The 14,030-nt window shown below is 43.9% G+C and overlaps 1 protein-coding gene across 2 annotated transcripts in view; it reads right to left on the bottom strand.

Annotated features, from left to right (window-relative positions):
• Positions 1–203: 203 nt before the first annotated feature.
• The window catches only part of DDOST (dolichyl-diphosphooligosaccharide--protein glycosyltransferase non-catalytic subunit), a 28,679-nt gene continuing 14,852 nt past the window's right edge, over positions 204–14,030 (bottom strand). For both annotated transcript variants that reach the window (XM_068112128.2, XM_078775591.1), the window contains 4 exons: positions 11,341–11,488; positions 8,014–8,134; positions 6,365–6,471; positions 204–1,040 (listed from right to left, as the gene is read on the bottom strand). In XM_068112128.2, coding sequence (XP_067968229.1) covers positions 891–1,040; positions 6,365–6,471; positions 8,014–8,134; positions 11,341–11,488 — 526 coding nt within the window. In that variant the 3' untranslated portion in view covers positions 204–890. The remainder of the gene's footprint in view (positions 1,041–6,364; positions 6,472–8,013; positions 8,135–11,340; positions 11,489–14,030) is intronic.

Below are 14,030 nucleotides of genomic sequence, written 5' to 3'. Positions count from 1 at the left end.
CATGAACATCTGGATTAAAGTACAACAAACAAATGCTTTTAATCACCATTCAAACTACGAGATATTTACTCTCAAATGTGAGAAAATATACTGAAAAAAACAACCAACAGCATCGCTATGAAATCAAGCAAGCACAGTGCAAAAGATTGTAACACACTAATATAACGTGATTGAACCGTACGAATGAAACATACGAAGCTGAGTAGGGTTTCATGGAGCTGAGGGCGCTTTATTTCTTTTTCACAAGATTGAGGCTCCTGAAAAATAGGTAAGTGACGAAAGAAATGAACAGAGTTGGGCAATGGAGCAACAGTTGGACATGACAAGTAAGATAATTGAACAAACAGGAAAAGAGGAGAGAACAGGGCAGGAAACAGCAACGTGAAAACAAGAGCATTGTGCTCGGCAAGGTCAGTGAGTATAAAAAAAGAAAAGCTTGTGGTTAAGGATCTGTTTTTGTGTTGGTCACATGGGATAGTGGTGCACCACCTAATATGTCAAATGATGAGCAATACCACTTGTTCAAATAAATTGTTAATTTCTTTTCCCAAAACTGTGGGACCACATCGATCTACTACGAGATACAACCAAATCTACTACGAGATGTACAACCCAATCTTTTTTTCAAAAACAACAAAAACAACTATTTTCACTGAAAGATCTCCAAGATCAGGTGGATTCCAAGATAAGTAGGTAGGTACTAAGCTGCCTTTTCAGGAAATGATACACAAGAGTTCAAGGTTGAAAATAACCTTTCCAAGTATTCATTGTGATTTACGTTGAAGGGGTGCAAATATATAATATATATTACAAAAAGAACCTGACAAATTTGCAGTAGTTTGGGGCTTGGTATTCCTTCCTGGTATACGAGGCCAGGCAGTCACTTTCTGCTATTCAGACTTTTCCTTCTCTTGGTAATGCAAAAAGACAAGCGAGAAGAGGAAGAGCCCGACCATCATGGAAAAGGCGCTCATGTAGTACGGGTACGCCGACGGGATGAATCTCTCGTACTGCGTGTGCTGCAACGGCCGCACAGAGACCTAAGTGGGGGGGGGGGGGGGGGGGAGGAGGGGGTTAGGGGTACAAAGGTAAAGGTGAGGGGGAGAAGAAAGTGAGAGGAAAGTAAAATCCAATACACTGGATATGGAATAAATACCATACACCAATTGCCTCACAATAATTATTCACCACGTGTAAAACAAAACAATGGAACATGCTACAAGACTCATCTGGGCTCAGCCAAAGGAAACTTTGTTTCAATCTCTTTTGAAGAGTTGATCATATACGACATAGTTACGGATTCGTCACTTCTGTTGTGGTGGCTTGCATCCACTGTAAATATTTCTGATTCCATGTACTATTATTGTTTTCAAAAGGTTTATTGTTCATGAACTGTTTTCAAAAGGTAAAACAGTTAATGTTAAAAGAAACAGGAAACCGGATCGGGAACCGGACGACGAAGAGGAAGAAGAGGGAGGGAGTGAGTCGGACAAGAAAGCCGAGCCGCTCCGAGTTCTGAAGCAAACGTTGGCGAGCAAGAGTCACTAGCGAACTTTCGAGTTCCCAGGAAAGGGGTCCCTGTGACAGAGTTGTCATCGCTGTGACCGATCAACCTGTGTGTCAGGTTTTGGCGGTGGATTCCGAGGAGAATTATTGCCGGGCCGTTACGTCTCAAGAGTGGGTCGTCGGCCATTTTGACTCGCGCAGGACTTGTGCTTCGCTCGCGGTTTCGTCTCTTTTCGACCATTTTCACCGCATTCAGACGTCGATCTGGGGCGTGTGTGACGTGGCTTTTTGAAGGTTACTTCGTCCATACCCGAGGGTGTGATCTCTTAGTCGCCTGTAGGGCGCCTTTGGATTTCCCAGTCGCCTTGAGGGCGCCTTTGTACAGCTTCGGCTGTGTGACTGTACCTGCCATCCGCACGGGATTCTGGTCTCGATTGGACATCATTCTGGCGATCGCTGGAGCGAATCAACTTCGTCTTGAAGCCGGGAATAAGAGACATTGGGGAATGTTCTTGTTTCACTCACTTGGAGCACAGTGAGTTATATATTACAAAACTGATGGTACCATCATAGGACTTATTGATTGTACTTTTGAATACTATTGTTGTTGTACTGTTATTCTTGTGTGATCTTAATACAATATTTGTTTGTGAGTAACAATTGGGGTGGCTTCTCCATTGATCTTTGACACACAGAATAATACATTTTTCTGCCGTGACTCCTCTCGGGGCTTGGAGGTACACCGTGACCAGGGGGTCGGGGAGGATCATAGGACATAACACGTAATCATAGGACAAAACAAAAAAGACCAATTTTGGGGGGGTCGCCCCCACCCCCCATTAATCCCCTTAGACCACGATTTATCGAATGCGGTGAACAAACATTGGTACATCACAGGTGACGAAGGTTGTGGTGAAGTTTCATCGAAATTGTGTGTGTAATTTCGGAGAAGAGAGCAAATTCCTATTTTTGGGGGAAAAACCTGGATCCACTTTGAACCCCGGTTTTTTTTCATGCTGTGAACAAACTTGAGTTGCAACATACCAAATATCATTTTAGCCAAGATTTGTCACAATTCCATCAGCGGTTTCGGAGAAGAAGTTGCACGGACTGTTTACGGACTGACGGACGCGCCATCGCACAAGCTCCCCGGAACTACGTTCCAGGTGAGCTAAAAACGGGGAGATATTGTAATCAGCCCCGTCTGTCTGTCACACTATCTCCTCCTAAACGGTTCAGCAGAAATTCACCAAATCTGGTAGTTATGATCACCACGTGGTAAGAAGGTGCAAAAGCAGTATCATTTTGGCCCTGCTCCCTGGTGGGCGGGGTCAAAATGCAATTGCGGGCACATTTTAAAACATTTTTAAACGAAACTTTGTGTATGCAATCAACATTGGGGGCCTCTTTAAATATGTACTGATTGTTTGAATTTGACGCCCCAGGTTAATGGGGCACGAGGTTACAGTGGTCAAAACAGTATTTTTTTTTAAACTCAAAATATGATATTGGTCATTCCTGGTGGAACATTTTGCCATCTTTCAACTTTCTGTAAGGTGGGAAGCGTGGGGATTTACAATGGCGCGCCATCAAATTCGCTCCAGTTTTCATTATTTCCCATTATTTCCCATTTCCCATTTCATTAACCCTGGTGTTGGGCTAGCGGCTAGGGTGCCGGCTTAGGATCCTAGGATCCTGGGTTCGAATCCCGGTCGATCGCTGAATTAACGCAAGGGGGGTTGACTCAGCCTGTCACCCTTCCGAGGTCGGCTAATTGAGTATCAGTTCACTGGTAATTCCCTGTTTGTCGTAAAAGGCGACAAAAAGAGTTGGCGGCAGGAAGGGCATCCGGCCGTAAAACATTGCTTCAAAAAGGGGACCGAAAAACAACAACAACCACAGTCCCCGAAAAAGGCCAACCCCGCTTTGCGGGGAAAAATGGCCTCTAAAAGGTGGGGGTTTTTTTTTTTTTTTCATTATTTCCCAGTGCACGCACGATGTCTCCCATTGAATCTGGGAGAGCCCCATAATTTTGCGCATTTTCCCTTTCTCCCACATTATCTGCCAAAGGAGGGGCGGGGGGGGGGGAGTACTTTTTATGAATGTCGTCTGTATCATTCTGGGGACTGGGTTTTATACACAGGTTTAGCGGGCGTATACAATTTCAGGCCGTAAGCGAAGAAACCTTTCTATCATGGCAATAAAAACGTTATCATTCATACCCTCCACCACATCCACCATGTTGTCCTTCAAAGTTTAAATCCCCCACTGTGGCTGTGGAATTATATCTGGAACATAGATTTAATGCATGCTGATGCATAGAAGGAATCAAAGCACAACAACAAATCCACGGGTTCTGAAAGAACAAGCGGCAAACAATGTCACTTCATGGCCAAAAAGAAGAGCATTCTGGGTAATAAAATAATTAGGGTCGTGCTAAAAATCTGCGTTGGTGAAGGAAAGTAAACACGTTTTTCACCAGGACAGAGTAGCACTTTAAAAATAACTACCACACTACTACTTCCATGGGTAGCAGGTGGTAAACTTGGCTGCCCTGTCAGACACGGTCATTCCTGCCCATGTGATTACATGCCCAGGGCTCGGCTCTAGCTGATGGAACTGGGAAGGACGCCTGCTAAGGGTGCAAGATTAGGCATATGGCTGATCCAGTAGGACAATATGGTCCTCAATGGTGGAGAATGTGTATGGTTGGGGTAGATGGGACTTTACAGCCATATCTGTTCCAAAAAGTTGTTTTAATATTTTTATTTTTTTTAGCAATTCAGTCGATGCAATCAATGTATGTGCATGTCTCGTCGAGTGCCTTCGTGTGTGCTTTTGTACTGCACTTCTGTGTCCTTGTCCACAGGCTGTGCACACTTGTGGCCTTGTTCAGGTGTGTTGTCATGTTTCCTTCCCTTCTCTTTTCCTGGTCGTTCATTCCCCCGCTTATTGCCCCCACTATCAATGTGTTACCTTACATTCGCACCCCGCCTCATCCCCTCACACTTCCATGAGCATCGATTTTGGAAAAAAACAAAAAACAAACAAGCATTCTAAGTATTGCGCTGCAATACATGTCCCCTACCAAGGTTCAAAGTGCCATAACTTTGTCAAAAATGATCGAATATGCAAATTTATGCACTGTTGATGCTGGTTTTCAAACTTGATCTGAGGTATGCTGAGACATGTGTGTCACCCCTCGCCTCGTTGATACGCCCGCAAGGTCGCTCCGTGGAGTGGCCTGCACGTATTGCACTGTGTGAATTATATAATTACCAACTCACGGTCTGAGGTAGAAGGATTCAAGAGATATCCATTTAAAAAAATATTTTCATACAATTAACGATATCTGCCAAACCACGTGCCCTATCGCAAATTCCAAAAGGACATTTTAGTAGACTGACATGCTGAACAGATCTGTGAAGTTTCCCCTCGATTGGATCAAAAATGAGGGAGGAGCTCGGTTTTAAAGGTTCATGCTTAAAAACGTCATAACTCTGAAACCATGTGATGCATGACGTCATGCTCGTTGACTTTTTTGTTCGTCATGGGTATGCGATTTTGCCTGCAAAGTTTGGCCTCGATCAGTTCAGCCGTTGCAGAGAAAAAGTGGTTTTCGTGTTTTCACGAAAAACAATTGGCAGCCGAATCACGTGACCTGTGACGTCATAATTACCATTAAAATATTCTACAGACAGAGTCACCCCCGCCCCCCCCCCCCCCCCGACGGTGAAAATTTGATCTCAATCGGTCCAATTATTGCAGAGAAAATCTTTTTTAAAGCAAATTAAAACTTAAAATGGTACCGAGTTAAGGATCATCAGAATTATCAGAATTCCCAAAGTTCAAAGTGCCACAACTTTGTCAAAAATGATCGAAACGTCGTGAAGTTCAAAAATGATCGAAACGTCGTGAAGTTCGAACTTGATCTGTATCTTATCATGAGGAAACGATGTGCCAAGTTTGAAATCATTAGCATTAAGCGTTTAGAAAAAAAGTCCGGAAAACTGTTCTTTGCGTGACGGACTGACAGACTGACAGACGGAGGGACGGAGTGCAAACCTATAGTCCCCTCCGGTGTACACCGGTAGGGGACTAATAAAAAATAAGACATTAACAGAACCTCTCAACATGCAAGAAAAGGTGTCGCTCAAGGTTCAGGAAGAGGGCTTCTCAGGGCATCAAGCAAATACCTGCAATTTTGAGCTTAATTTATAAATACGAATGAGTACCTGGAATGTGTGCACAATTAATACAGGTGGGAAACTTAGAACATCAAGTGAGAAATGCAGTATGGAAGTCTGATATTTTTTTGGTCTTTGTGAATTGCGATGGAAAAACATTGACGATCCCACGAGTGATGATGTGAAGGTAATCTACTCTGAGAGAAAGGGGAAAGAGGCAGGTGTTGCAGTATCATTTGACCTGAGCTGCAACTCACATTGCAAGTGTTATCCGCAGCTCTGATAAAACATAGCTTAAAAGTGATTAGACGGATGAAGACGATGAAATTTATGATCAATTAGAGAATATGATTGTTATTGGGGGAGGGGAGAAGGGGGAACAGTTTCGTTGGAAAAAAGTTAAGGTTGTGATTGGCAACGAGAGATTAGATTGCAAAAGTGGCAGAAGTTCAAAATTCACAAAAGAGGGTGTACAAATAAAAACCCCTATCCTTAGTGAAAAGTTACCAGCAACTGAAATTTCCCTTCCACTCCTCTATACACCTTTACCACAACCCCTATACATTCAAGATGCTTTAGTCTCATGCATGCTGACACCCAAATATGGAGGTGTTCAAAACAAAGAAGCCCTTGGCGAATGAGATAAAACAGTCCAAATGCACAGTACCCACCTGTGTGGTAGAATACAGGTAGGTGTAGCCCCTGTGGTTGTAGTCTACCTTGAACTGGAAAACCCCATACACATCGGGGAGCTTGAACTGCGTGCTGTAGTAGTTTCCTGCGCGCCAGTAAACGAACGAGACCACGGCCTCAAAAATCCATCCAATAGCTCGAATAATGAAGACTCTTTTAAGTAAGTTAGTGAAAAGTTACCAGCAACTGAAATTTCCCTTCCACTCCTCTATACACCTTCACCACAACCCCTATACATTCAAGATGCTTTAGTCTCATGCATGCTGACACCCAAAGATGGATGTGTTCAAAACAAAGGAGCCCTTGGCGAATACAAAAGCTTGAAAGAAGCTCTCCAAACATTCATCACATGCACGAAGATCACTTTTTGCAGAATAAAAACTAGAGCAATGCGACTGTGTCGCCAATATGCCTCCGCATAGTCCCATAATGGGTCGATGCCCACGTTCACTGTCCTAAAAATAAACAAGTTTGATTTAAATTCCTTCAGCTGTTTTCAATTATCACATTTTCACCAGCCTTGACAGGTTTCATACCGATCAGTGAAGCGGTTTCAGAGAAGGATTTTTTAAACTATCGGCTTTCAAGCTAATATGGCTGCCACACCACATGACATATGACCTTAAAAATGTACACTCTGCATATGTACGGGTAGGGGGTCATGTTTGTGAAGTTTTGTGTTGATCAGTTAAGGTTAGTTTTTCTTTCCAAGATGGCAGCCGAACCACGTGACCTAAGACATCATTTTCAAACTATATACAACAGTGGTGTTAGATGATATTTGTAAACTTTTGCATCCATAGGGAAAGCCGTTTCAGAGATATAATTATTTACTATTTTTCTTCAATCCAATATGGCTGCCAAACCATGTGACCAATGACGTTTTCGAGGTCACCTTTTAATCGCCATGCCTAGTCAATGGCACACGTAAAGTTTCGAGTCAACCGATTTGGTGGTTTGGGAGAATATGTTTTTTTATGGTTTTAGGTTAAATCCAATATGGCTGCCAAACCATGTGACCTACATGGTTTGGTCACATGGTTTTGTGCATTTATGTCATAAATTTAATATTTCAATATAAATGGGTCAATGGTCATAGATCATGCGCATGCAATTTCTGATTTTTAGGATAGGGAATTTGATTAAAACATTTTTGGCTGGTATACCACTTCACCTATGATGTCATCATTATCATGCTTTTGTTCCCCATTGGGAGTACTTGACAATGTGCCAAGCTTCAAATTTTTCCATTCAGCATTTTCCGAGAAATAATTTAACTATTTGCGTTTAATCCAAGATGGCTGCCATACCACGTGACCTATGATGTCACAAATATCATAAGAACATTCTGCATGGGTGTCTCTCCTACCCTGAAAGTTTAGTCTCAATCAGATATGTGGTTGCTGAGAAAAACGAGGTTTAGCCTGTATGGAGGGACAACAACAACAACAACAACAACATGCATTTTAAAGGCCATTTTCCCTGCTAGAGCGGGGGTTAGCCTTAACGGGGGTTAAGCGGGGTTAAGGTTAGGCAGGTTAGCCTGTATGGAGGGACAACCAAAAAACATAATGCCTCTGGCCACCTTCGGGGGCAGAGGCATAAAAATGGTAGTGTAGCATCTCACCAGTTCGTTTCAGGTAACGTCGCACAAAGGGGTCGATTCGGACAAACTCCAGCTGCACGTTCTTTCCGTCATAAGGGATCCACTTGCCTTCATCCAGCTTCTCGATGACAATGCTGTACTCCTGCACATGCAGAACAGTCCGGTGTGGTGAAAACAGATCAAGACCACAAATGTAACGTGCGTTCAACAGCCAATTGTGGAGCCACCAGGAAAGGCCACGCAAGGCTCCGTATAAATTGCTGAGACATTGACCGCAGCCACACTTGCTTCAACATGGCGTATTTACTCATGTGAGGATGCAAAGTGACAATTCGATCTATTTATTTTTGTTTGTGATCTAAGGCTCATGGAGAAGTTTGACTTGTATTTCATACAGGACAAGGACATTAGGAGACATCTGCACTTTCACACAAATATTTTAGGAATTATTGGTTAGAGCATCCCCTCTGAGTTTGGGAATTTGGCAGTTCGATTCCAGCCCTGGCTGAGTCATACCAAAGACAATCAAAATGTTACTTGCCACTTCCTTGCTTGACACTCAGCATTCAAAGGATAGAGTATGGATAAACCCAATATGTTGGCATTTAGAGAGGAGGAAATTCCTTCTCAACTGCCCCACTGAGTGCGGAGAGCAAAATGAACGTCATCATAAAAGATGGCGTCGCTGTTACCCAGCATGCTCTGAGAAGTGACATCATTTCCCCCAGGCGCAGTTTGTCTGAAGTTAAGTCAGGTATTGGTGTCATGTATTTGCCCACGTGTATGCACGAATTGTGTACGTAGCTCCTCTACAATCTCCTCTACAACTATAAGAAAATGGACGAATGAACAACACACATGATTTGAACCCGAGATCCCAGCATCATGATCTGTGTACCATCGATGGTATCAAACGGATATCATAATTGTCAACTTTGTAAATAAAAGTTAAACATTTTCCCTATATTTCCAATCATTAACGATTAAAATAAATTTGAACATTTTCTTTCGGTGGATTGCCCGTTTTACAACGGTCCGCCACGCTCAACGTTAAAACGGTAATGGATGTCAAATCTTTGGTCCATTGCCAGGGTGTTCTATTGCAGAGCAGGGAATCACGAGACGCATGACATGCTCCACAAAGAGAGGTCATCTCAAGTCCATATCAATATTACGTAATGATAAAGACTGTTTTATCATCCAGTCGACCACCAGTGCTCAGACCACATAAAGTTGCAAAGTCAACCCAAATATGAGAGGGAATCAAAAAATGTTTTTTCTCTCCAATTCTGGTTTTAGACGCAAAATGTGTGTAGGTGTGTATGTGTATGTATGTGTGTGTATGTGTGTGTATGTGTAGGTGTGTGCATGTGTATGTGTATGTACCGAGACAGAGTTCAACAAAATTAAAGTACTGGACAGCATATATATACAGTGGAACCTTGACTTACGAGTTTAATTCGTTCTGTGACCGAGCTCGTAACTCAAATTGCTCGTTTCTCAAATCAAATTTCCCCATTAAAATGCATTGAAATGCTATTAATCCGTTCCAGCCCGCCAAAAACCACACCAATTTTTTTTTAAATATACAGTATATATAAAAATATCTCGCGCTTTATATTTCACCTGTATGCAGCATACAAGTTGGCAGGATGGCCTGGACTGGAGGTACGCACACTTGACTCTAAAGTCTAAACTGTCCAGCCTGGGTTTGAATCCCGACCCAGCTATAACCTGTCATGGGTGAATCACAGGCAGGGTGATTCATCAATGTGTGTACCGCTAAACTGGGCGCCCCGTTTGCGTCCCATTAGTTGTTGGATGTTAAGGATCTCACCGTGTTTTCCACAAAGAGAAGGCGAGCTATCGCCGGCACTCTGAACAAGTTGTGGCCTGGCATGCTCTTCTCCTCTGCCGTTATATACGTCCTCCTCGGCACCTCTCTCATGTTTTTCGACGATTGCGTGTTTTATATCCAAGCACAAGTTTTATATAAAACACGACGATTGCGTGTTTTATATCCACAAGTTGTGGCCTGGCATGCTCTTCTCCTCTGCCGTTATATACGTCCTCCTCGACACCTCGCTCATGTTTTTCGACGATTGCGTGTTTTATATCCAAGCACATCATCCTCTTCTTCTTCTCAGTACCGTGTTTTCCACAAAGAGAAGGCGAGCTATCGCCGGCACTCTGAACAAGTTGACGGCAGAGATACTGTACTTGCACGGCAAGATAACCACGTGACCAGAACCCACCTGGCGGCGTAAACTCAAAATAACCAACATGCAAAAACAAAAATGCAGCGTTATACGTCAGAGATACTGTACTTGCACGGCAAGATAACCACGTGACCAGAACCCACCTGGCGGCGTAAACTCAAAATAACCAACATGCGAAAACAAAAATGCAGCGCTATACGTCAGAGATACTGTACTTGCACGGCAAGATAACCACGTGACCAGAACCCACCTGGCGGCGTAAACTCAAAATAACCAACATGCGAAAACAAAAATGCAGCGCTATACGTCAGAGATACTGTACTTGCACGGCAAGATAACCACGTGACCAGAACCCACCTGGCGGCGTAAACTCAAAATAACCAACATGCGAAAACAAAAATGCAGCGCTATACGTCAGAGATACTGTACTTGCACGGCAAGATAACCACGTGACCAGAACCCACCTGGCGGCGTAAACTCAAAATAACCAACATGCGAAAACAAAAATGCAGCGCTATACATCAGAGATACTGTACTTGCACGGCAAGATAACCACGTGACCAGAACCCACCTGGCGGCGTAAACTCAAAATAACCAACATGCGAAAACAAAAATGCAGCGCTATACGACAGAGATACTGTGCTTGCACGGCAAGATAACCACGTGACCAGAACCCACCTGGCGGCGTAAACTCAAAATAACCAACATGCGAAAACAAAAATGCAGCGCTATACGACAGAGATACTGTACTTGCACGGCAAGATAACCACGTGACCGGGTGGCGAAAGCTCGTAACTCAGATCTCGGCTCGCATCTCAAAGCAATAAACCGCCCGAGCGACGGCTCGTATCTCGAAAAACTCGTAAGTTGGGGCACTCGTAAGTCAAGGTTCCACTGTATATATATATATATATATTCTCTCCCGAACAATTTCAGCAAAGTTTAACAAAAATTAAAAAACAATATTTGAACAATCACTGTCATTTCATTTCGCCACTTCTATGTCACAGGGATTTTTTTTCCCACCGGGTCCTCCTACAACTCGAACAATTGCCGAAGTAAAAAACGGATGCGACAGCAGAATTTCAAAATGCTGCGCAGCAGTTGTCTCTGCGCACTGTCCCCTTACCACAAGATCGGTAATAGTATATGCTGGAGGGGGGTCTCTCTCTCCGATACGAGCGTGGTGAACCCTGCCTGCACGCAGGACACCCTCCTCCTTGAAAACCCAACGAGATATCGCCACTGCAAGCTCATAGTTCCCAGACCGTTCAAACCTAGAGAATGACAAGAGTTTCACTTTAGCTGTTACAGACGTTCTACGAACAATACAAAGGACATGGCAAAGAAGAGAGGGATGAGATGGGGGTTAATTATATGTGTAATGTAATAACACTAACACACACACACACACACACACACACACACACACACACACACACACACACACACACACACACACACACACACACACACACACACACACACACACACACACACACACACACACACCTTAGAGGAAGTCTACATCCCTTTCAAAATTTTCACCTTCTGTTGCCTTACAGCCTGGAAATAAATTGCGTTAAATCAAGACTTTTGCCACCTTTATTTACACATCGTAACCGACAACTTCCAAATGAAAAACAAATTCTAAAAATTTCAGAAGATTAATTAAAAATACAAAACTAGATTCTCTTGGTTGGATAAGTGTCCACCCCCCTTGTAATAACATTTGTAAATTAGCTCAGGTGTAACCAATCACCCTCAAAAATCACACACCAAGTTAATTGGCCTCCACCTGTGTGAAATTGTAATGACTGATTATTTCAGAATAAAATCAGCTGTTCCTGTAGGTTTCCTCTGCTGGGTCGTGTATTTCACAGCAAAGACTCAACCATGAGCACCAAGGAGCTTTCAAAAGACCTCCGGGATAAAGTTGTGGAAAGACACAGATCAGGGGATGGGGATAAAACATTTCAAAGGCCTTGAATATCCCTTGGAGAACAGTCAAGGCAATCATTAAGAAGTGGAAGGTGTATGGTACCACCAAGACCCTGCCTAGATAAGGCCGTCCCGCCAAACTGGATGATCAAGCAAGGAGACGACAATTCAGAAAGGCCACCAAGAGGCCAATGGCAACTTTGATAGAGCTACAGGACTTCATGGCAAAGACTGGTCACTGTGTGCATGTGACAACAATATCCCAAGCACGCCACAAGTCTGGCCTGCATGGTAGGGTGGCAAGGAAGCCATTATTCAAAACAGCCCACTTTGAGTCCCATTTGAGGTGTGCAAAAAACCACTCCGGAGATTCTGAATCCATGTCGCAAAAAGCTTTGTGGTCTGATGAAACCAAGATGGAACTTTTTGGCCTAAACACAAAATGTTATGTTTGGTGCAAACCCAACACAGCACATCGCCAAAAGAACACCATCCCTACTGTGAAGCATGGTAGTGGCAGCAGCATCATGTTATGGGGATGTTTCTCATCAGCAGGGACAAGGGCCCTTGTCATGACATAAGGGAAAATGGATGGAGCAAAATACAGAAAAATCCGAGAGGAAAACCTGCTGCCCTCTGCAAGAAAGCTGAAATTGGGATGGAAGTTCACCTTTCAGCAGGACAACGACCCGAAGCACACAGCCTAAGCTACACTGGAGTGGCTAAAGAACAAAAAGATAAATGTCCTTGAGTGGCCCAGTCAGAGCCCCGACCGAAATCCCATCGAAGATCTGTGGCGTGACATGAAGATCCCTGTCCATCAACGCACCCCACACAACTTGACTGAGCTTGAACAGTTTTGTACAGAAGAGTGGGCAAATATTGCCCAACCATAGTGTGCAAAGATAGGAGAGACCTATCCCAACAGACTCGCAGATCTAATTGCTGTCAAAGGTGCTTCCACCAAGTATTACCTTGGGGGGTGAGGGGGGGGGGGGGAGGGGGGGATGTACACTTATCCAACCGCGATATTCTAGTTTTGTATTTTAAAATAATTTTCTGAAATTTGTAGCATTTTAAATTTTTTTGTGCACAAGATCGAGGCTCGCCTAAGAGCTAATATTAATCACAAAAAAAAAAACTGACACGCAAAACATACAATCAAGGGAGCGGGAGACAGGATGGGGAGAGAGAGGGAAGCACACAAGTACAACAGCAGAGAACAGGGACATCGGGAGATCTGTGTGAGGGAGAGGGCTTATGGGGAGGAGGCATGGAAATGGGGGTGGGGGGGAATGGGGGTGGGGATAAAACACATGGACAATGCGAGGACTTCCAGGAAAGAAGTTGGTATTTCAAAAAAGTGGATCTGGGGTGCATTAACAAGGGTAGAAAAGATCAAAGTTTTGGATGGGGGAAGATGAGAGATGGTGGTGAACAGCTGTTTTAAAGACCTGGAGGGAGGAGTGGGATTGAAGAGAGTGAGGGAGTTTGTTCCAGAGGCGGGAGGAAAGAGGAATGAAAGAGTGAAGGTGAGCAGAGAGTCTTGATTTTGGCATTTCAGCAGAAGAGGGTTGCTAGCAGATCTTGTGCGACCTGTAGGAATATTTGGGGGACATAGCACAGACAGAGCAGGGGGAGCTAGGCCGGGGAGGAGTTGGTAGGGAGCTAGGCCGGATAGGAGTCGGTAGAAGACAGAAATACCACCTACATCTCTGCGGTGAGGGAGTGAAAGGCCCTCATAATCAGCTTCATCGCGGGAGATTCCAATGATTCTGAAAGCTTTGGTTTCAACAGCGTGAAGCCGAGCTAGGTGTGAGGCAGGAGCACCGGCCCAGAGGGGGGAGCAGTATTCCATTGAGCTGCGGATGAAAGCCT

The sequence above is a fragment of the Myxine glutinosa genome, chromosome 4 (assembly GCF_964187855.1).
Source record: "Myxine glutinosa chromosome 4, kmMyxGlut1.1, whole genome shotgun sequence".
In the NCBI taxonomy this organism is placed as follows: Eukaryota; Metazoa; Chordata; class Myxini; order Myxiniformes; family Myxinidae; genus Myxine; species Myxine glutinosa.
The sequence above is the reverse complement of the archived record's forward strand: the minus strand, read 5'-3'. Positions and strand labels throughout refer to the sequence as shown.